This window comes from Nerophis ophidion, linkage group LG07 (assembly GCF_033978795.1).
Source record: "Nerophis ophidion isolate RoL-2023_Sa linkage group LG07, RoL_Noph_v1.0, whole genome shotgun sequence".
Classification (NCBI taxonomy): Eukaryota; Metazoa; Chordata; class Actinopteri; order Syngnathiformes; family Syngnathidae; genus Nerophis; species Nerophis ophidion.
The window spans coordinates 13,682,312-13,705,257 of record NC_084617.1 but is presented as its reverse complement, the minus strand read 5'-3'; the positions used below and the strand labels follow the sequence as shown (position 1 = coordinate 13,705,257).

At 40.4% G+C, this 22,946-nt stretch overlaps 1 protein-coding gene across 1 annotated transcript in view; it reads left to right on the top strand.

Moving 5' to 3' along the window:
• The first annotated feature begins 158 nt into the window (after window positions 1-158).
• gpatch8 (G patch domain containing 8) overlaps window positions 159-22,946 on the top strand; it is a 39,062-nt gene continuing 16,274 nt past the window's right edge. Inside the window, exons 1-4 of the mRNA XM_061905375.1 lie at window positions 159-316; window positions 453-561; window positions 11,429-11,506; window positions 21,828-21,900. Coding sequence (XP_061761359.1) covers window positions 517-561; window positions 11,429-11,506; window positions 21,828-21,900 — 196 coding nt within the window. The 5' untranslated portion in view covers window positions 159-316; window positions 453-516. The remainder of the gene's footprint in view (window positions 317-452; window positions 562-11,428; window positions 11,507-21,827; window positions 21,901-22,946) is intronic.

Sequence of the window (22,946 nt, the reverse complement as noted above, 5' to 3'; positions counted from 1 at the left end):
CCTCTCTGGGCCCCTAAAATCCGTCTCCTTTACACCCCCTTCTTGGTGAATTCTAGCTGTAAATATACTCCTCCCCTCTTAACCACGCCCCCCACCTCCCGAAATCGGAGGTTTCAAGTTTGGCAAGTATGGTCCAGGGTGTACTCCGCCTTCTGCCCGAATGCAGCTGAGATAGGCTTCAGCTGCCCGCCCACCCCCCGCGACCCCAAAAGGGACAAGCGGTAGGAAACGGATGGATGATTGATTAAAATATTAAAACGTATTTTCTTTTATTACTTCGTATTTGAACATCTCATGGTTAAGACCTGGTGGCAAGGTGAGGCACCGCCTCAATATGTTTTACCCCATTTTTACAAATGTGTTATTTTATTGTTTTAAATGTGAGGCGGTCAAGTGCACTTTTTATCTAAATACAAACAATGGTTACTAGTTGTTCTTTTTTTTGTATCCAGGATAGCCAGAGAGGCTAATTGGCAGCGCGCATCACAGCATAGAGAAGCTGCTGTCTTCAGCAAAATGGCCGACCGCTTCTCTCGGTTCAACGAAGACCGTGATTTCCAGGTAAAACGCCGGTTCTGCCTTGCACCGTTCGGGCGTCTTCGGGATACATGCACCGCTGCCGCGTCCCCGGCGGTCGAGGTGTTCTCAGCGCCGCGCACCTTGCATGCCCGCATCCATGTTGGCGGGCTAGCGTTAGCTGCTAGCGGGCTAATGCACTGCGGCGCTTCTCCATTTTCGCTTTCGATGGCGTATATCGGAACATTTATCCGCGTTTACCTGCCGCTTGTTTGCCTCCAAAACAGCGACGCCGCCGACCACGCAGCCACCCGCTTCGTATTTAAAGCCCCGAACTTGCCATGAATGACCTTGAAAAGTGTTTATTTATCGACATATGCTAACGAGGCAGGGCTAAGCTGCTAGCTAGCAAGTAACGCTTTTTGAGCATTAGCATACCATGACAGTGACATTTTCCCTAACTAAATCTTCTTATAACACCATAAACACTTTTCTCCTTGTTGAGTCACCCCGCTGACTGTTAAACTATGTATTTGCTAAGTTGGCAGTAATGCGAGTTAAAACGTGAATGCATAATAAACGTGTACAATGATGTTGTCTCTCTCATACATGAGTGCAGTTATTTATTGTTCCACCAGCCCAAATATTGTCATGTAAATGATGACATAGCATTATGTTTGCTGTTGCCCCGTTATGACGACCTGCACTTGAGCAACTTGCTGTTATCTGTGCTTGAAGACCACACCCAGCAACAGAAAATGCATTAATTTTAATGCATTGCAAAATTAATGCTACCTTTTTAAAGGCCTACTGAAACCCACTACAACCCACCACGCAGTCTGATAGTTTATATATCAATGATGAAATATTAACATTGCAACACATGCCAATCAACCTTTTTAGTTTACTAAATTGCAATTTGAAATTTCCCGGGAGTTTCTTCTCGAAAACGTCGCGTAATGATGACGTGTACACGTGACGTCACGGGCTGTTAGAAAATATGAGCGCTGCACACACACACAGCTAAAAGTCGTCTGCTTTAACGGCATAATTACACAGTATTTTGGACATCTGTGTTGCTGAATCTTTTGCAATTTGTTCAATTAATATTGGAGAAGTCAAAGTAGAAAGATGGAGTTGGGAAGCTTTAGCCTTTAGCCACACAAACACACGGTTATTCCTTGTTTAAATACCCGGAGGTGAAACTTTACTATGGATCACAGCGGTCAAGCGAACATGGATTCCGACCGAATGTCAACCAGCAGGTTTTGGTGAGAAAATTGTGGTAAAAAGTGACTTCTTACCGGAGATCAGCTGAGCTTGCGCCGTCCATAAAGCTGCCGTCGACTTCTCTGAGACATTGGCGTCAACACACCCGTGGACACACACCTTCGACTATCAAGTACTGTTAAACTCACTAAAACACTAGCAACACAATAGAAAGATAAGGGATTTCCCAGACTTATCCTAGTAAATGTGTCTAAAAACATCTGAATCTGTCCCAATGCAATCGCGTTTTTTTTTTAACTTTTTTGTTTTTTTTTGTTTCTAGTACGTCGCTATCATTATCCTCAAACACAAATCTTTCATCCTCTCTCAAATTAATGCGGAAATTGTCGTTTTGTCGTTCCGAATAGCTGTTTTTGTTGGAGGCTCCCATTAAAAACAATGTGAATATGTGAGGAGCCATCAACATGTGACGTCATCGTCTGTGACTTCCGGTAAAGGCAGGGCTTTTCTGTTTGCGACTGAAAGTTGCGAACTTTATCGTGGATGTTCTCTACTAAATCCTTTCAGCAAAAATATGGCATTATCGCGAAATGATCAAGTATGACACATAGAATGGACCTGCTATCCCCGTTTGAATAAGAAAACATAGAGAACATCCACAATAAAGTTCGCAACTTTTGGTCGCTAATAAAAAAGCCTTGCCTGTACCGGAAGTAGCAGACGATGTGCGTGTGACGTCACTGGTTGTAGAGCTCTTCACATCCTCAGAGTGTTTACAATCATAGCCACCAGCAGCAAGAGTGATTCGGACTGAGAAAGCGACAATTTCCCCATTAATTTGAGCGAGGATGAAAGATTCGTGGATGAGGAAAATTAAAGTGAAGCACTAAAAAAAGAAAGAAAAGGCTACGGCTCTGGGCGGCGGCAGTGGGAACGATTCAGATGTTATTAGACACATTTACCAGGATAATTCTGGAAAATCCCTCATCTGCTTATTATGTTAATAGTCTTTTGAGCAACTTGCTGTTATCAGTGCTTGAAGACCACACCCGGCAACAGTAAATGCATTTATTTTAATGCATTGCAAAATTAATGCAACCTTATTAAAGGCCTACTGAAATGAGATTTTCTTATTTAAACGGGGATAGCGGGTCCATTCTATGTGTCAAACCTGATCATTTCGCGATATTGCCATATTTTTGCTGAAAGGATTTAGTAGAGAACATCGATGATAAAGTTTGCAACTTTTGGTCGCTAATAAAAAAGCCTTGCCTGTGTTGTAAACATTTCACCAATCTCGCGCACTTTGCAAATTATATGTCATTTCCATTGTACGCAAGCAATTCGCGTATTACAAGACGAGATTTAAGATGAGATTTTGTGGATTTTTTTTAGTCCGTAACCCTACATTATTATATTTTATAAATAGTAAACCAAGTTGTGGTAGTAGTTTAGTCGTGGATGTACACTGTATAGTGGTTAGGGTTAGGGATGGACTGATTTGAGGGCAATACTCAGTTATATTGTCCCGACTACAAATTAATAGATTTACTTAAGTATTTAATACATTATTTTGACAGCAAAAACATGTATTTGTGCCCACCAATTTGCAAAATGTGCACCACACATTATTCAACTATATAGCTGGAAGCAATTTCCAAAAAGATTGCACATAATACAAATTTGCAAAATGCGGTTGCGCATTTTGAAAATTGCTCACATTGGTATTGTGCCTACATCACCTGTACCGGAAGTAGCAGACGATGTGCGCGTGACGTCACGGGTTGTAGGGCTCCTCACATCCTCACATTGTTTATAATCATAACCACCAGCAGCAAGAGTGATTCGGACCGAGAAAGCCACGATTTCCCCATGAATTTGCGCGAGGATGAAAGATTCGTGGATGAGGAAAGTTAGAGTGAAGCATTAAAAGAACAAAGAAAAGAAAAGGTGACTGCTCCAGGCGACGGCAGTGGAAGCGATTCAGATGTTATTAGACGCATTTACTCGGATAATTCTGGAAAATCCCTTATCTGCTTATTGTGTTAATACTGTTTTAGTGAGATGATAAAGTCATACCAGAAAGTCGGAGGGCTGTAGTGACCGCCAGTGTTTCTGAGAGAAGCCAATGGAGAAACCAAGATCACAGCTGCCATTTTGACAGCTGCAGGAGGAGGTCGCATAATCCGCTAAAGTCTCTGGTAAGAGCCGACTTAATATCACAATGTTCCCATCCAAAAACTTGCCGGTTGACATGTGTTAGAGAAACATGTTCGCTTGACCGCTCTGTGTTAAAGCTTCACAACAAACAAAGAAACACCGGCTGTGTTTGTTTTTTTAACAGCAGCTGCAATCCACCGCTTTCCACCAACAGCATTCTTCTTTATAGTCTCCATTATTAATTGAACAAATTGCAAAAGAGTCAGCAACACAGATGTCCAAAATACTGTGTAATTATGCGATGAAAAGAGACTACTTTTAGCCGTGAGTGGTGCTGGGCTGAAATGTCCACTCCAACCAATAACATCACAAGCACGCGTCAACATAAGCGTCATCATTCCGCGACGTTTTCAACAGGATACCTCGCGGGAAATTTAAAATTGCAATTTAGTAAACTAAACCGGCTGTATTGGCATGTGTTGCAATGTTAATATTTCATCATTGATATATAAACTATCAAACTGCGTGTTCGGTAGTAGTGGGTTTCAGTAGGACTTTAATAACTGGCATTGTTGCCCACTTGCATATATTGTGTTGCTGTTTACTGACAGGGTTTTAACAGTGCATGCACTATTCTGAAAACAGACAGATCATTACTTGGGTAAATGTTTAGTTTTACTATTTATTGCCCATAATTTGAGCAGGTTGTCTTGTTGCTTCTTTTGATTAAATTAGAGATGGTATTAAGGCTGGGCGATATGGCCTTTTTATTTATATTTATATATTTTTAGGCCATGTCACGATAGACGATATATATCTCAATATTTTGCTTTGAATTAATCACACCAGAATGATGAATCTGTGTCTACATTAAAATATTGTTTTTCATACTGCATTAACATATGCTAATTCTAAACTTTCATGCAGAAGAGGGTAATCACAACTAAGTCAATATACCAAAACTGTATTTATTAAACACTTATTAAGCAGTGCAACAAACGTTCATGTCATTTCAAAACAGGAAGTGCACAGTCAGTGGATTCCTAACTATAATTCTTTTTTTTTCAAACTTTTTTTTTTTCACAAAAAAAACAAATCATTTGTATAATAAAGATCAGAATAATTTGATTTACATGAATATTTCTCTATTGGTGACAATTATTTTGAAATATATCCATAAGGCAGTGCCATATTTTCATGCTTTGGCTGTGACATAACTAGTTAGAATTGTCCCATACCCAAGTAGTGCAGTTGTCAGTCATGTGCAGAGTGGGCAATTGCCGGCGCTAAATTTGCATGTGCATAAAAAACGGCTCAGAACTGGGAATCATTTCTCATCGTTCTCTTAAAAGAACCATTCAAAAGACTAGATTTGTTCGTGAACATCACATCTTTAAATTAAACATGGGTTGTTTTGTTGCATTGCGAGCATTCCACTCCGTAACCTGTTTAAGTATAAATTTGGTTAATTCGGTCACATAGCTTCTTTTTTCCTCCCTATTCATTCCCTGCTGTTATGTCAATGGGAGAGCTGCATTGCATTGCTGTAAGGCTGAATAGGGCAGCTCTGCACAGTGGTGCTCTGTTGGCGCAAAGGCATTCACGCTGTCAAAACCCAGACGGGTTCTCTATGCAGTGAAGCCCCATTGCTTCCAAGCACCGTGCTGCCGGAAGCGTCCGTGGTTGCAGTTGGAGTCATACATGCGTGGTGTATCGACTTACTTTGTGCTTTTAACAGGCATCTTGTAGGTCATGTCTGCTTGAAAGCGAGACCGTCTCATTTAACATGTTTGCAGCGTCTGAATTGGGACACACGTGTCATCTGTCAATACCAATTTCTTCTGCAGCCCATTTAGAAAGCAAAATACTACTTCAAAGTCAGCTGCTCTTGGATTGGAGCTGCTCCACAAAGTCACATTCTGTGTTTTCTCAAAGGGTACAGAATCGATGCAGTCGCTCTTCCCCTGACAACATCCTTTATCATAAGCCCCACACCTCCTTTCTGGCTTTACTAATGCTGATGGAATGTCCCGTTTAATCAGAATTAATGATCGGCAAATTCTACAGTTCAGAGCAGAATTATTAATGAGAATGAAGATGTGTTCTGAAGCGCGTGCTCTCGAGACAAAGTGTTTGCACAAGGGACAAAACCTGTTGGAATTGTGCCAATTATCATGAGATTGGTCATAAAGGGACGAGCGGTAGAAATGGATGGATGGTAATAAATGTTAAAAATTGTGTCAGAATTTGTATGATTTCTTCTGCGGGCTACATCCATCCATCCATCTTCCGCTTATCCGAGGTCGGGACGCGGGGGCAGCAGCCTAAGCAGGGAAGCCCAGACTTCCTCTCCCCAGCCACTTCGTTCAGCTCTTCCCGGGGAATCCCGAGGCGTTCCCAGGCCAGCCTGGAGACATAGTCTTCCCAACGTGTCCTGGGTCTTCCCCGTTGCCTCCTACAGGTCGGACGTTCCCGAAACACCTCCCTACGGAGGCGTTCGGGTGGCACCCTGAGCTCTTGAACATTCAAGAGCTCTAGTTTGCGGTTGGCATATCCTTCTATGGTGTGTTCTGTAGCATGTTTAGCTATTTCTTGTCCTCCAGCGATTATGCTACTTGTAGGAAAGTAGTCTGAATATTTCTGACTTAGAAGTGGCTTTGCTCTGTGGAGGGATGTTAGCTACGGTAAGAATGCTACAGTGCGTTGATGATAGAGGTGGGAATCATTGGGCCTGTTACAATTTGATTATAAATCGATTTTTTAAACGTCTATTATGTTATGTAGTGTTAATAAATTAAATATTATTATTAAATATCCTAAATGTATTAAATTGAATTATTAATATTTGTATTGTGTCTACAAGACTCATCCTTTGGCTACTACATATGCAGTATTGCTTACTTCCCATCCTTGTCCCGGAAGTCCCACCACCCAGTCATCGCCATTGGATATTATTGTCTCTGCTGACTTAATATTTTATTTGCTAATTTCCTCTTCTTCGCTGGTTACTCTCTACTGTAACGCCGTTCCTATTAACCTTCTCTTGAAGTGTACAAAGTTTTTTATTCTTTTGTTTCACTATTTCGAATTCAAGCTAGCTTAGCGCCGCGGCTAGCATAGCTTATCCTCTACTACTTCGTCCTCCGTGGGTCCGTGCTAACCCAGCTACAACGTACCATTAAAAGAATGTTAGGTAATATTTCTCCCTTGGTTAATTAGAAACAAACATAAACTAACGTTTAGAGAACATTATCATTAATGACAAATTTTAGAACTATTGATATTACCTCAACTTAATTAAATAATCTTTATGTTTGGGCATTTATTCATCGATTCGGGAATCGCACACATTCTACTTGTGATGCATCGGAGAATTGATTATTTTTCCCACCCACTAATAACTATCAAATTGAGATCATCAGACCACTTTCAAATGCTTGGACGGATATATTAAAATCCCCAAATAATGTAGGTAGTGAAACAAAATGTTCCACTAATATAAATTCAAGTGAACGGTGGACTATTTTTAGACTCTTTTCTTTTCCTCTGCCTACATGAAGGTCAGCACACTTGACAAGACGCAATCTTCGCCTGTCCTCTGCCAGGAAGAGAAAGGAAGCCATCTGCCTTTTGTACAAACACTCCCATTTAGGAGTTAGCCTGCCCCATAACTCATGCTTTGTGCCTTTCTACAGAGTCCTTCCGAGTGGAGAAAGACAGTACTTGTGGACATGACATTAACAATTCAAAGACGGTTTCAACTAGGGATGTCTCGATCAACTAAATCTATTTGTGGTGGTTGAAATTTATTATTAAATGAATAAATTTGTGGTGCTCCGACTGATTGATCTCCGAGCATCATCGGCCAATTTCCATGGAAAATATGTGATCGTACTAGAGTACTCAATATGTGTTATATGAACCATATGGCTAGTGTCAGTACAAAGGGTAGTATTAGTGTATGATTGATGCTGCAGTGATTGGAATATTTTTATCTGGGACAAGTGGTAGAAAATGGGTGGATGGATGGATATCTTCACAAAATCATTTTGTTTTTGTTTTTTGGTGTTTACAAACTTAGGGATAAGGTCAGGGCTGGGTAAACTTTTTGCCAGGAGGGCCACATTGGGTTGTAAGATTTGACAGGTGGGCCGGGCCAGGAACAGATGGACAGAGTGTTTGTGTGAAATAATGAAAATTACATGTAAAAGCCTTTACGTGAGAGGATTTGACCTACAAACGTAACATATCATGAGTAGGCAGCAAGGCTCATTGTACAGTTTTTTTTTTTCAAATGCATTAATTTTATTTGATTAAGAATAAACACTGTAGAGAAATTCACAGTATACCTTTGATTTACTTGAATTATTTACATTTGATTATCACGGAATAACAGCAGATAAACTCAGTTTCAGTGGAACAGTGTTGTTGATCTCCCTTTTTGGCCAATGTATCAAAGTCTGGAGTGAGTTTGGTTGTGGCAATTCTCAGGATAGCTCTGAGATGCTGGTCAGTTAACCTGCATCTGTGACGGGATTTGTTGATGTTCATGACGCTGAATGTCTGCTCACAGACGTAGGTCGAGCTAAACAAAGTTAGCATCTTCTGTGCCGTCTTCCGGAGGTTTGGGAACATGACTTCGTTGAGTGCAGCATAAAAGTAGAGAGTTGAACTTCTCCTTTAAGAGGGAGTCTGACTGAAGATCGATCAGTTTCAATTGCACCTCTTGTGGTGCCTTTTCGGGGTCTTGTGACAGGGGACAGGACACCAGCTGAAGTGAGGTGTCAATGTTGTTAAAATCAGAGAACCGACGGCTAAATTTTCCGCGCAGGTCATCAATTGATTGGCTGTATTTGTTTGCATTTCGCGTCGCGTCTTTTTGTGTGGCAAGTGTGGAGAAATGAACAAAATAATTTTTTTAAATTTATCTGGAGAACTAAGTTAGCTTACATTTGAAGGCTTGTACATGTTTGTACATGTCGTGCACAAACCGATCTTTCCCCTGTAGTTTTAAAAACATTCAGCTCATTCAAGTACGAAAATATGTCCACAGCAAACACAAAATCACAAAGCCAGTTCTTGTCGCTTAGCTCAGGAAATTCGGTGGATATCCCCACTAACTCCAAAAACTCGCTGATCTCGTCTTGCAGGTCCCACACTCGTTGAAACACTTTGCCCAAACTTAACCAGCGGACACGAGAGTGGTACAGCAAGTCGTGATGATCCGCATCAGTTTCTTCCAGGAACGCGATGAACTGACTATGCTGAAGTCTCTTTGCGCGTATAAAGTTGACTAGTTTTACCACTGGTTTCATGACGTGATCAAGCTGCAATATAGACTTACACAGTGTTTCCTGATGGATGATGCAATGTAGGAAGATAACCTCCTGGTCAGGGTTTTCCTCTTTCACTTTATCCTGGATTCTTTTCAGCAGCCCAGCTTGTCTTCCAGTCAAATTTGGTGATCCATCCGTCGTGACATTGGCCAGCTTACTTCAAGTAGCTTACATCTTTCAATGGCAGCAGACACATGGTTGTACAGATCCTCTCCACGCGTTGTTCCCTTCAGAGACTCCATGGCCAAAAACTCTTCCGTTATTTCAAAATTGTCATTAATCCCAGGGATAAAAATTAAGAGTTGAGCAGTGTCTTTTACATCATTACTTTCATCCAGTGCTAGTGAATATAGCTTAACGGACTCAGCCTTTTTGTTTATTTGGCTGGCTATATCTTCCTCAATCAGTTCCACACGGCGAGTCACAGTCCTGCGTGATAAACTGATCCTTTCAAACTTGCCTTGGCTCTCAGGACACAAAATACCTGCCGCCTCTACCGTGCATTCTTTTAAAAACTCGCCTTCGGACAAAGGCTTGCTAGCTTTGGCTACTATGAATGACAGCAAAAAGCTTGCTTTGGTGGATGACTCTTGAATCGCAGTTTGTCGGTGAAAAAGCTGTTGCTGAGCCTGTAAATTAGCCGCCAACCTCTGGGCTGTGGCTGTTCGCTCTTGCGTTGACTGCTTGCTGGCGTAGTTATTAGCATGCTTGGTAGCAAAGTGGCGGCTGATATTGTACTCTTTGTAAACCGCGACAGTTTCTTTGCATATCAGACACAGCCTTTGATCGGACTTTAGTAAAAAAAATATTTTGAGCTTAAACCAAATATGTCAAGCTTAAACCAACTCTGTCATCTGTCGTTTCAACAGAAGCCGCTCGCGCTCTCACCTGCACCAACACAAGCACTCATGGCACTTAGCCAGTGTTGCGTTTAAGGCCACACATAAAGTCGGACAACCCCAACGCCACACAATGTGTTAATGCCAGGTTGTAACACTCTGACTCCTCAATCAAATGTGTGGTTATTTTACTGCCATTTATTAAGAATGTTAATCTAAGTATTATTCATGAAATATTGTCACTAGATTTCATAAATGCTAATAAAAAGATGTATTCTACAGACAAAGAGTTACAGGAACTAAATGTAATCTCTGAAAGGGGTAACGTTTCTTTTAAAGGCAGGACCCGCAGCCAGACATACAATACTAGCATATAGTTAATGAAAACATGTTTTTTTTTCTTATTGTCATTGTAAGAGGACAAAATCACTTATATCAGAAACATTTTTTAATAAAACATTTAAATTGTTATGATGTCAGGTGTGGGACAGGTGTGACGCTGGTGTGGCCACAGTGGACGTCTGATGTTGCTCACATGTGCTCCACTGAATGCTCAAGGAGTTTGTGCGCTTGTTCACACATGAACAATTAGAGGGAACATTGCTCACAGGACAAAGCTAAAGAGAACAAGGGAGTAATATCCCACAGGCCAAAAAGGTCAATGAGCGCCATGTAGTGGGGAAGCGCGGTATTACAGGGAAATGGTGAAACGAACAGGGTTTACCGACGATAATAATATGAAATGTATTTTAATAATAGCATTTAATGGGTGGCTCCTCCTTAATGATAGTCAAGCGCTGAAAACGCATACGGGAGGCAGAAGCCTTAACATTGATAAGTCTTTTTAAAAAAAACATTTTTTTTTCTTTCAATAATTTGGACAAGTTCCGCGGGCCGGATTAAACCGTTCGACGGGCCATATACGGCTCGCGGGCTGTAGTTTGCCATGTCTGGATTAGATTCTTCAACATATGAGGACTTTAAAAGTAAAACCTAAATGATTTCAATGATAAATATAAATACTTTTGTTTTGCTATTTGTAGTACTATTTGTTTTGATTATTTTGTATTTTAATATTCCATTTTTTACACATTTAATTTTTTATACACAGAATGTTGTAACGCTGATTTTTACACAAAATTTTTATACACCAATTTTAATACACTGATTTTTTTTTACCCTGATTTTTTTTTGTACGCTGATAGTTTTACACTGAAAGTTTACATACTAAAATAAAATAATCCGTGAATGCGAAACACTGCCAACAATTTTTGCCAGTGTCTATGAAAACTCAAAGACCTGATCTGTGTGTGAAATAAAAATAAAATGTAACTGTGTGTTCTTCAGGCTGGGAATCACTTTGACCAATACGAAGAGGGCCAAGTGGATGTGGAGCAGGCGTCCTTGGACAAGCCCATCGAATCGGTAAGGCCACACCTCGTCATCCCGCACCATTGGACCAGCTGTGAAAGTGGATGATTGGTCCAGGCAGGGAAAATAAACACCACATCATTGATTATTTTGACCTAGAGTTGTCTTTGACCCACTTCACCTATAGAAACACTCATGTCGTGCCCATTTGATGACCCCCGTTAAGTCCCTCCCTGTATCCTCTGCCATCCATATCATGTGGGACATTTTAAAGATAACATACATGCTAGCTGGCATCTTCTTATTTACATGATAACTAATCTTTGTTAGCTTTTGTTGTGCTACTAGATGAGTTGATACAGAACACATGGAGTGTATAAAGTACTGTTATTGATAAGACTTTCCTTTTAATTATCAATTTATAACGTTTTGAAGTTAATCTTTGAAAATTTGACTTTACATTAAAGTTTGATATAATTAAACTATATCATGCAAATGTGTTTATTTATTAGCAGTGCTTCTTCCACTGCCCAACAACAGAGCACACATATTAGATGATGTGAATGGCTATTTTTGTGTTAGAGTGATTGTTTGTGTATGTATGTAGCTTTAGAATTTGTTTGTGTTTGTAGGACAGTTATCTTATTGTACACAACTTGGGGTGTTCGACATTTCTCTCCTGCAGCGAATTGGCCCCCCTATTAGCTAAGCAGCAATGACCCGGTTTGTATTTGCACGCTCTGCTTTTTTACTCCTGTCTCTAGGGTCTTTTGTAACGCTTCTCTTGACTGTTTTTGTCTCTCACTCGCTCTTTCTCTCTCTCTCTTTTGCTCTGTTCATCTCCGAAAGCTATAATCTCTCTCTCTGTCTTTCTGTCTCGCTCCCTCCCTACTACACAGTGATTCGGTGTACAGTACCCTCTGTCATTCTGTGTTGGCATGGTGCTTGTGCAACTGGGACTGCATTTTTTTTTTTCTACTGAAGAGGCGCATGGATAATAGTGCAGGCAGCTCTCTTACTCTTAACTGTCGTCCTTATCTTCCCTGTCCTCTCTGAAATAGTCGCTGAAGCAATCAGGGTGAGCAGGCCCGAAGCTTTCCTCGCTACATTAGCAAATAGAAATATGAAATAATTGCATGCAGAAATGTACTGCTTGGCAGAAACTAGGTTACACATGGACAGTGGCACTTCGGGTTGTGTTATCCGTTTCAAAAAGTCGGAACCAAATCGCGCAAAAAACAAACATTTTTTTCCCATAAGAAGACCTGTAAATCCAATTACTGTATTTTGCGGATTATAAATCAGTTTTTTTCATAGTTTGGCGGTGGGTGCGACTTATACTCTGGAGCAATTTATGTGTCAAAGTATTAGATTAGATTAGATAGTACTTTATTTATTCCGTCAGGAGAGTTCCTTCAAGAAAATTAAAATTTTCAGCACAATCCCATTCAAGTTTAGACAAACATTACAGGGAGACAGAACAGGATCGCTGACGGGTCTGCCGGCTTCCAGCGCCCCTTACAAAAAAGATGAGATACAGGTAAACAAGGAGGGGGAATGGAAGATTAAAACAAAATAAAAAAAAATGGGTCTTAGCCTGGGCCCTGGAGAGGAGGTGCAGACTGAGGCCAGGGGGAAAAAAAACAACAACAAATTAACACAATACCGTAAAAATTATATAATATTATTTATCTCATTCACGTAAATGACTAGACGTACATATAGAAGAGGAAGCTGCGCATTGTCAACCTTTGGAGTTGGCAGAGTTATTTAGAAGCGACACCGAGGAAGATTTCATCGGATTTAGCAATTAAGAGTGACAGATTGTTTGGTAAACGTATAGGATGTTCTATATGTTATTGTTATTTGAATGACTTACCATCATAATACATTACGTTAACATACCAGGCACGTTCTCAGTTCGTTATTTATGCGTCATATAACGTACAGTTATTCAGCCTGTTATTCACTATTCTTTATTTATTTTAAGTTACCCTTCAAATATCTATTCTTGGTGTTGGATTGTATCAAATTTCCCCCAAAAATGCGACCTATACTCTAGTGCAACTTAAATATGTTTTTTTCCTTTTTTTAATGCATTTTCGTCCAGTGCGAATTATACTCCGCAGCGATTTATAATCCAAAAAATACGGTAGTCCGCTCCAGACGCCCAACTATATGAACACAAAGCCCATTTTATAGTTTTACATACAGAAAACATTGCAAAATACTTTGACAGTGCTCTCTCGATTATTGCTGTTTATTGGTCTTGGACATGACCTTGATAAATGATTTTTAGCAGAGTAGTGTTTGGGATTTCAAAACACTAAATATAGTTTAGTTAGACACTTGTATGCTTGAGGATGCTTTCTTGAGGACCAAAATGGTGTAGAATATGCTTGAAAAAGAAAGCAAAAAAAATCTATGTGGTGGGGGTAACTTATTTGTGTATCTATTATGTTTTTAAATGTAGATTAAACTGAATTGTGGGTACCTTTTATTGCAGTTGATTTTGGATTAGCTTTCTTAGCAGCGCAGGCGTCTTTGTAGGCTTTCAAAACCCAGTCTTAGCGAAGCTGCCGTTTCAGGTAGCTGATAAGGTTTGATGCCGAAAAGCAATGGTCCCCCCCCCCTCCTCGCTGAATGTTTCCAGAGCATCTGGATCCAATGACGCGCGTAAAGTATTCCTCTGAAACAGTAAAGAGGTCAGCTATTGAATTTTTTTTTCCATATCCGATTTATCGGTATGATGTCATAATTCTTAATATTGGCCTGGTCTTTATTGTGCTACAATACTGCGACTGCCACTTTTGTACTTTTTCTATGACTTCTTTCTTGAATTAATAAGTGTTTTTTTTTACCTTATAAAAGTGCTGGCACTCACAACCTTCTTTGGCCACATGATGCTTTTTTGAAAAATCAAAAAAGTGCAGAGGTCACGGAATAGTTTATTAGGCACAATGTTCAGCTGTACAACCATTAGACTGCTTACGTAAACCGGTTTGGGACATTTTGGCGAAAACCTTTGTCAAACTGAATCCTACAAAAAGTGGGACGTACGAAAACCGAGGTACCACTGTACAAATAATCATCTTATCAATTATGTAGATTGAAAAGAATCCGAAGAATAAAATGCAACGGAAAGGAAAATCATTGATGATTGAAGCATTAAAATGGCTTATCTGCCTGACTCCCTACTCTGCCACAAAGGTAGTCATCCACTCGTGTGTGGGTGGTGGAGAGGTGGCCTGCTTACCTGGCTTGAGTGGCTCGACTCCTACTCCTGCGCTATTATTTATGTGAATAGATGGGGGGGCTACTGAGAGCTGAGCTGCGGCATCACACAGTTCTTCCAAATGACATGTGTTAAATAGTTTATCGTGACAGGATAAAACGATGCATGATTTGGATTATTAATTCCAATGTACATTAATATGCTGCCAGCCCGGTCTCTAGGAGCCCCTCCTCCATGCCTCTCGTTGTGTAGGCAGCTAGAGGTCTGTGGTACTTGACTGGGATCTTAATTCTTGTTTTTCCGCCCTTCTCTCTTTGGTCTCTAACATTGATTATGCATTGCATGTGTGGTAGCAAACAGTACGAATTCCTGTCCACTCCCTCACTATTCTCCCTTACCCTGCCCTGATCTGAGCTGACTCTGCCCCAGAGCGATATGCAGCGGGCACCCTCAGAGCCAGAGAATGCATATTGTGCGTACGGCCCACCAAATGAAGAGTGGCACTGATGCTGTCCAACCCAATCACTTGCACAGACCTTCTCACTAATTTTACTGGGAAACAAAACTATTTTCAAATCCTCCCAATTAAGTATAATTGACTTCTTCTCACCAGCCTCCCTTAAGTGATTTTAGAAGTAATATACTTCTCGTTTGAAGAATTTGGCTCATCAGAATATTGAGGTAAGTATGTACAGTATGTTAAGTTACTAACCTCACAATAGCGCAATATTGTCTTATATTCACATTCAGCATCAGCACCGGTTCACCAAACAACAGGAAGTCCTGATGCTCAAATTTTCTATTTAGTCACACTAACCGCAGGTGAGGCTCGCAAGGAATTTGCCGAATTGAAAGGGAGCCGCAGGCGATTATGAGCATAGCAAACCCAACAGACAGCCACAGGACATATGAAATACTTAAAGTACCAGTAGAGTGTAAAAACAGTTGGTTATATCGTGAAGCTATTGTCATATACAGTACAGGCCAAAAGTTTGGACACACCTTCTCATTCAACGCATTTTCTTTATTTTCATGACTATTTACATTGTAGATTGTCACTGAAGGCATCAAAACTATGAGTGAACATGTGGAGTTGTATACTTTACAAAAAAAAACCCCTGAAATAACTAAAAACAAGTTTTATAATCTAGTTTCTTCAAAATAGCCACCCTGTGCTCTGATTACTGCTTTGCACGCTTTCGATGAGCTTCAAGATGTAGTCAATTGAAATGGTTTTCACTTCACAGGTGTGCCTTATCGGGATTGATTAGTGGAATTTCTTGCTTTATCAATGGGGTTTTGACCATCAGTTGTGTTGTGAATGAGAAGGTGTGTCCAAACTTTTGGCCTGTACTGTTTATCTGATTTATGACACCAAAATACTTCCAAACTCTGTAAATAAATAAATATGATCAAAATAGTATCAATCTTACAACAATTCCAGAGCCATTTTTAGAGTTAATGAGGAAGTGATCTGTGACATAGCCTTAGGAACCACAGATGTCTTCCCCATCAACAACATTGCTGACCAAGCAGAATTTGTGAGAGCCAGCAACAATTTACTTCGGGAAAAATGATGATGTAGAACTTCATATTTTTTGCTTGAACACAAGGAGGATGAGCAGTAAGTTTTAGCAGAGTGCAAAATGGATGCAGCTTTATTGTAACACTATAGCATCAGCAATATTGCTAAATGCTAAACATACAAATTAAGTATAATAAACCAGAATAACAAACACTTACAATAATATTTCCGGTCTCGCTGGAACGCCGACCTATTGGACGCTCACGTAATTCCGTTTAGATGAAAATTCAAACGCCATCCTCACAAAGGGTTAAAAAAAGTTGCTGCAACAGGCTCTTTTTGTGTCTTTTTTGCCATGCCGGTGGATGTCAAAGTTGACAAGTCTCTCGGTCCATGGCCACATTTGCCAGCTAACAGGTGAGAGATGCATGGATTATAGTCTAAAATTTACTTTTAGCAAGTTTATGGCTAAGCAGAAACAGCCGCCGGCTTAGTGTGTCAAAATTAGCAGCGTATGCTAGCATTAGCTCACTTCTATCATTGCACCGCTAAAATAGGGTGTTAGAGCTCATAATAATATTACTCATATTTGGTTAATTTTCAGGTAACGACATGTAAATAGGGTATTATTGGCACTTTCTGAATGTTTTTTTTAGAGGGTATAATGGACGTAATAGACGCCCCTCGATCTGTAGACTTGATTGTTCGCTATTTATTTACGATTTCGAATGCACAAAAAAAGACACGCATATATGTCCTTATCTTACATAAGAATTGTGAATGATAAACAAAAGATCTCTTTCCAATTACCGAAAATATTCAGAGCTGAATATTCAAAATGGCCGACTGAATTTGCGGCATTTTGTGATTTTTAGACTGTATTTTATTAGCTCTCATTTAAATATACATCTGTATCTAATGTGATTGTAAATACTTACTGTACTGACACATCTAGAACACCTCTCTTGACTTCTGACACCCAATTACATATGTTTTAAAATTAGCATCGACTTCACATACTGAGACATGAATACTCTGAGGTTTCTGGGTGGGCTCCCCTGCATATCACTTCCTCCCCCCACCCCTCGGCCATATCTTTGAAAATGCACTTTGCCGATAACAGCACAGTGCACACTTTCCAAAACCCACCCCGGTTGGTAGAGCTCTCTTTTGTTTGGATAACATTTTCTGCTTTTGTTTTTTTCCTGTATTAACAGTCCGTTGGTGGATTTATTTATTTTTGACATGCTTACCTTTTCTGTTTGTATACAATATTGTTTTTTTAAGAAAGAAAAAAGAGAACCAGTTTTTATATATTAAAAAAAAAAAAAGAAGTAGAGAACCTAGCAGATTTGCAGTTGAAAGAAAGCGTTTGGCTGGTTTCTTACGTTGTGTCACGTGTGACTGTTTTTTTGACAGCCCAGTATTTTAAAGCCAGGTTCGTATGGAAATGCCTTCACTCCACTTGCACTGCTGTTGGACTCGCCGTCTTTGCTTTCATCCGTCCGTCCGTCCGTCCGTCTGTCTATTTTTTGGTGCACTCATCCGATGCTCCAACATGCAGCCGGCACCTCCTCTCCGCCGCCAGCCCGAAATTTCCTCCATGATTGCAACTGCCGGCTCGCCCAACCTGCCCTTCCTGTTTTAATTACTTTTCAAATGTAGAACACAGAAAATGACACAGGGTTTGCAAGAGGGCATGTAGAATTGCAGAAACATGTGGTTATATTTTAGTTGTCAAGCCCTATTGGGAGGAGTTGTGTAGCGTTATCTTCTTTTTAATCAGGCCACTCGCTCTGGGAGCTTTTTAATAAACATTTTGCTACGGGCTAAAGCTCTACCCCAAATCAATAGAGAGAGATGTTATTTTAGCATAATACTGCAGTATAGGACAATGGGAGGGGAGATGTTCTCTGCAGAAAACTCTGCAGTGTTTCTCCATACAATGAATTCCACGGACCACACAAAAACGGATGATGATGCTCCACAGACCCTACATGCTCACATCCTGTGTATGTTTTGACAGGTCCAAGGACAGTCAGGCAGAGACACAGTCATTACTTAGCCCTATTTTGTCACCGAGTGGTGCATTTTTAGTGTACGTATATGATAGTATAGTTTGTACCAGTAGGTTGTCAAATTTCATAGCTTTTAATGAACCAAATTATACCACTTGGTGGAAACGTGGCTCTCAGTGTGTTGAAAATAGTTTGGAAACAGGAAGTGGCAAAGTTCAGCATCTCTGAGCGTGGTAGTGTTGATTCTAGACACCAAATTTCGGCAGTAACAAAAACAACAGTTGGCGTTGCAAAGCCATCCCAATGAGGACCATGTTGGCGGAGATGCCGTGCGTGCTGCAGGACCACCACTACCCCCTCCCTTCACATGCACTAACCCATCCAGGCCCAGTTCACTTTCCACCCCTCCCCCCCCCCAAAAGCTCCCTTGCCATGGCTCAGCCTGCTCTGTACCGTCCCCTGTCCATCTCATCTTTTCTCTAAAATAGAAAAAAAAAGCACCAAATGGGCCTTGCAGAACCATTACCACCTTCTCTGTGCCTGATCCACCTGAGACTAACATTACCACTTGGAGTTTTGCAAACAACCCCCTCCCCAAAAGCTCCCGCCGCTCATTTGCGTATGTGCGCCATCCGCACTGTGCTACTAACATGGACACTTTTTGTTAAAAAGATTTTAACAAAAAGCTGCATGTTTTGTTTTGTTCCAACCCACCCCTTTCACATTATTTTCGTGATGTCAGTCTCCTTTTGTGATTATAAATATCCTTCACGTTTGGTTTGTATGATTTGTTATATTTGGTAGAATGCAGCACTCTGGTGAATGTTAGTCAAGCCTGGAGTAGTTATAATCACAATACAACAACACTGCTTATTTAGAAATCTCATTGTGTCATGTTGATTTGTGCTTGACGTTGTTGTAGTGTGTAGTGTTGAAACAGTCTTGCATTTCACTTCATGTGTTTTTATTTATTTATTTTCTCTTGCTGACCCATACTAGTGACATAACATCCTCAGGAGACTTGCATATTTTGTCCCAGAGGGTTGAGGGAATTGCTTCTGTGCATGTTTATATACATTTAGGTTGATTTTGGCCAACATCTCTAATCATTCATTGCAGGAAGCATAGCAGGACTTTTAGACTCTAAAGCTGCTGTGTAGAAAACAAGTATAATCAGATTTAATAGTTTAATAGAGGCTGTGCGCCCATTAATCACTGGTTGCGTCATCCACTAGAGTAATTAATAGTGATTATGGTAATGGTTTAGTTCATTTCGAACATGCTTAACGATTTACATTGCTAAACATCACTTTGTTTTTATTTGCCCAATTCAGTATGCTCAAAGGAATAGGACGTTCCCTCCGATGTTTCCTGTACTTAACATTAAATGAATATTTAACATATCTCAAATAGACACCTCGTTTTTTGACAGATATTAAAATGTTTTTGTCACACCTATAAATCCGATAAGATAAGAAATAGCTCTGATAACCGATTAACAAAACAAAACAAAAAACGCTACAATGACATGAGATGAGTTAGGGTGCACGAATCAAGCGTTTCTTTTCTTCTACGTGCTGTGCTGTCCCCTAAGCTCACTGTAAACAAACAGGGCAACTATCATGTTGGATTCCTTCACTGTTCCAGACACAGACTTTTATTGTGTGGTATTTGTGCCAAATGTTCAGCAAACATTCCTGCAAGCAAGGAAATGAGCATCATGTTTCAAGGAATCAAACCTGATCAGCCACCTGAAACGCCAGCATCGCTAAAGCGGTGTTTTAAAGGCGACAAAGAAGCCTTTTGCTAAAGGAGCTGCCCCAAATCCAGTCATAAAGAAAGGCCCAGGGCTTGTTCCTATTGCCATGGCGTTTGAAAAGTACAAGAAGTTTGCTGGAGACGACCTGATGGCTAAAGCATTCTGTGATTTCATAATAGTCCAGCCGTACTATTGTTGAAGGTACTGGCTTTTGTCTGGACAGATTTAAGTAATGGTGGGTACCGAATCCAGTACTTTTTTGGCTTGGACTGAAACCCGCCAGTCCCATCGGGCACCCCTTCATGTAAATCCAACGGTTCCTTAATACAGTAACTTTTAGCTGGCTCTCTGCGCTTTGGCTTATGGCGATCACTCAAATAAGACTGAAAGGGGACTCTGTTAAATTGCCCTTAGGTAATGTTGCAATTTTCAGTGCTTATGAAGCAATTAAAAAAAAAAAAAAGCGCTAGCTTGATGCTAATATACGTTGGCGTTGTTATTGACATGCTACTGATTAGCCTTAGCTATTTTACATGGCCATTTAAATTCCTCCAAATGTGTTAATAAAAACTACAACTAAGACGCGTGTTACAATCAAACAGCTGGTCTGTAATAAGTACAATACTTACAGTATTATTACTTTTTAGGGTGTGAAATTTTTTTTAACTCACACCTTAAACTATACACTACTGCCATCTAAGGTCTTGAATAATATGAACAAATGCAACAAAATATAACATCAAATTGGACAGCAGTTATCATTCATAATCAGCTTTAAATGTTGCCATAAAAAAATTGATTTCATCAAAAACAATTCATATTTATAAATACACACAAACGTACCGAAAATTGATACCGTTGAGTCGATTCCCAAGTACCGGATATCCTCAATAGATCGACATGGCATTGGAAATTACGAGGAATATTACACCCTGGATTTGGGTGAAGGATCATATTCTAGGGCCAGCAAGAGGTCTAAATGTTAATTAAAAATCTACTGTAATTAAAAGTCAAATCAGGCAGCATGAAAGAGCATGCACAATTGCTATTTCTTGTCCATCCAACGGGCACTAGATGCACACATTGTCTCACTCCCTGTCGCCTGCACAAATTCCCTTCACGTGTGCACATTCTGTCCACCCTGGGCCTTGTAATGGTAATCCAAGGTCCGCTAGCTCCGCTCCTGTCTCTTCCTCTTTTTTATTTTAATTTGAACTCTTATATCTGTCAGCTACATACGTTTCATGGTGCTCCCCGCCCCACCACCACCACCACCCTCCCCTTCAGAATCACAGCAAGTTTGGAGTTTCTGGTTGTTGTTTTGTCACTGCAAGATTTCCATACTTGTTCTGTGTCACATTTTCTTTGTTTACTAAGATCTTGCTCTGTAGTGGTTCATATTTATATATCTGTATGTATGTGTGTGTGTTTGCGTGCGTGTGTGATGTAAATACTACCCCCACTCCTCCCTCTACCCCCTTCCTAACTTCTCAGGCAATATTGATACTTATTCCCAACCACAACATTAGCATTTATTGTACTTTGCAGAATACACATAGCCTAATTTACTCATTTTAGTCGAAAACTTTGCGTCCCCGCAGTCTTCCCTCCCCTTTCAACCCTTTCCCACCCTCCACTTGTGCTGGGAGACACTGATGTACACTGTAGTTGACGTGGATGTTGCTAATGATGACAATGGTGGTGGTGGTGGCTGTGCTGATGATGATCGTGTGAGCGGAGTCCTTTTTTGTTTTTTTGTGACCTGTGATTCGTGTGGGGGAAAAGCTCCTCTTATTATTGGAATATTTCTGGTTTGTCTCCTTTCTCCTGTCTGCTAGGACAACATCGGGCACCGGCTGCTTCAGAAACATGGCTGGAAGTTGGGGCAAGGCCTTGGCAAAACCATGCAGGGTAAGCATTCTTGCTCCCACACATCTCTCTACTCCCAATGTATAGTTGGTGGCACCCACCAGTTCACCTATATCTGACTTTACCACACACATATACAGGTTTTTTCCCTCTGATTTATTCTGTCTTGGCCTCCTTTCCTGTTGCTCTTGTGCTGATTGTTCTCAATCTTGAAGCAGGAGGAAAATATTGGTGATGCATTTGCTTTCAATTAAAATGTATTTCCATTGAGTAAAAATCCCACAAGGCGAGACTTTGGATGGTTCATGTAAATCCACTCCCTTCAAGTATCTTGTGTATTATTTATGGAAAGTCCCTGATGAGAAAAGTGCTCTTGTGAATAAAAACCATGCCATTCTGGTTTCCCTGTACTTCAACACACGTTTCTTCAGAAATAAATACAAACAAAATATTACTGGTAGCTTGTCTGACCCAGTTCAGCTCAGGTGTCGGAGGTAATGGAAGGGTTTAGTACCATGTTGTCTGTCCACTCTCTTTCAGTCCAAGTGAACCAAAGTAGGTCAAAGTGTCAGGGTGTCCAGATAGTATTGTACATTGCAGTAGGGAGCAAGTAAATACTTCAATAGGCCCGCATTGTGCTTAGCTTTGAAGTTCAGGTGTGCAGAGCCTTGGCATGTTTATAGTCTTCACTCCGAGTCCTTTCCAATGCTAATCTCTTTTTTATCTCTCTGTTGAACCTAAACTTTGGTTTTATCTCTCGCCTTGTCTTTATTTATATACACTCAGTCTTCACATTCGAGCTTGTTTTCCCACATCATCTCTGGCATTTATGCTTTCTGCTTGGTCAATGCGCTCACATACTCCACGTCTTATCATCTTTCTCTCTGCTTTTGTAACGCCTTTATCGCTCAGTTGCACATCTTGCTCAAGTGCTCCGTGTTGAAACTTGCAAATATATCATGCCAGCAGTATATTATTGAAAATCTGCTTGGATTGATGGTGTAGGGCAGAAGAGTCTGCGGTGCCACTAAGATAAGCCACTTTGTCATATTTTAATTCATGAAACATTGTAATATAAAGTCAGTGTG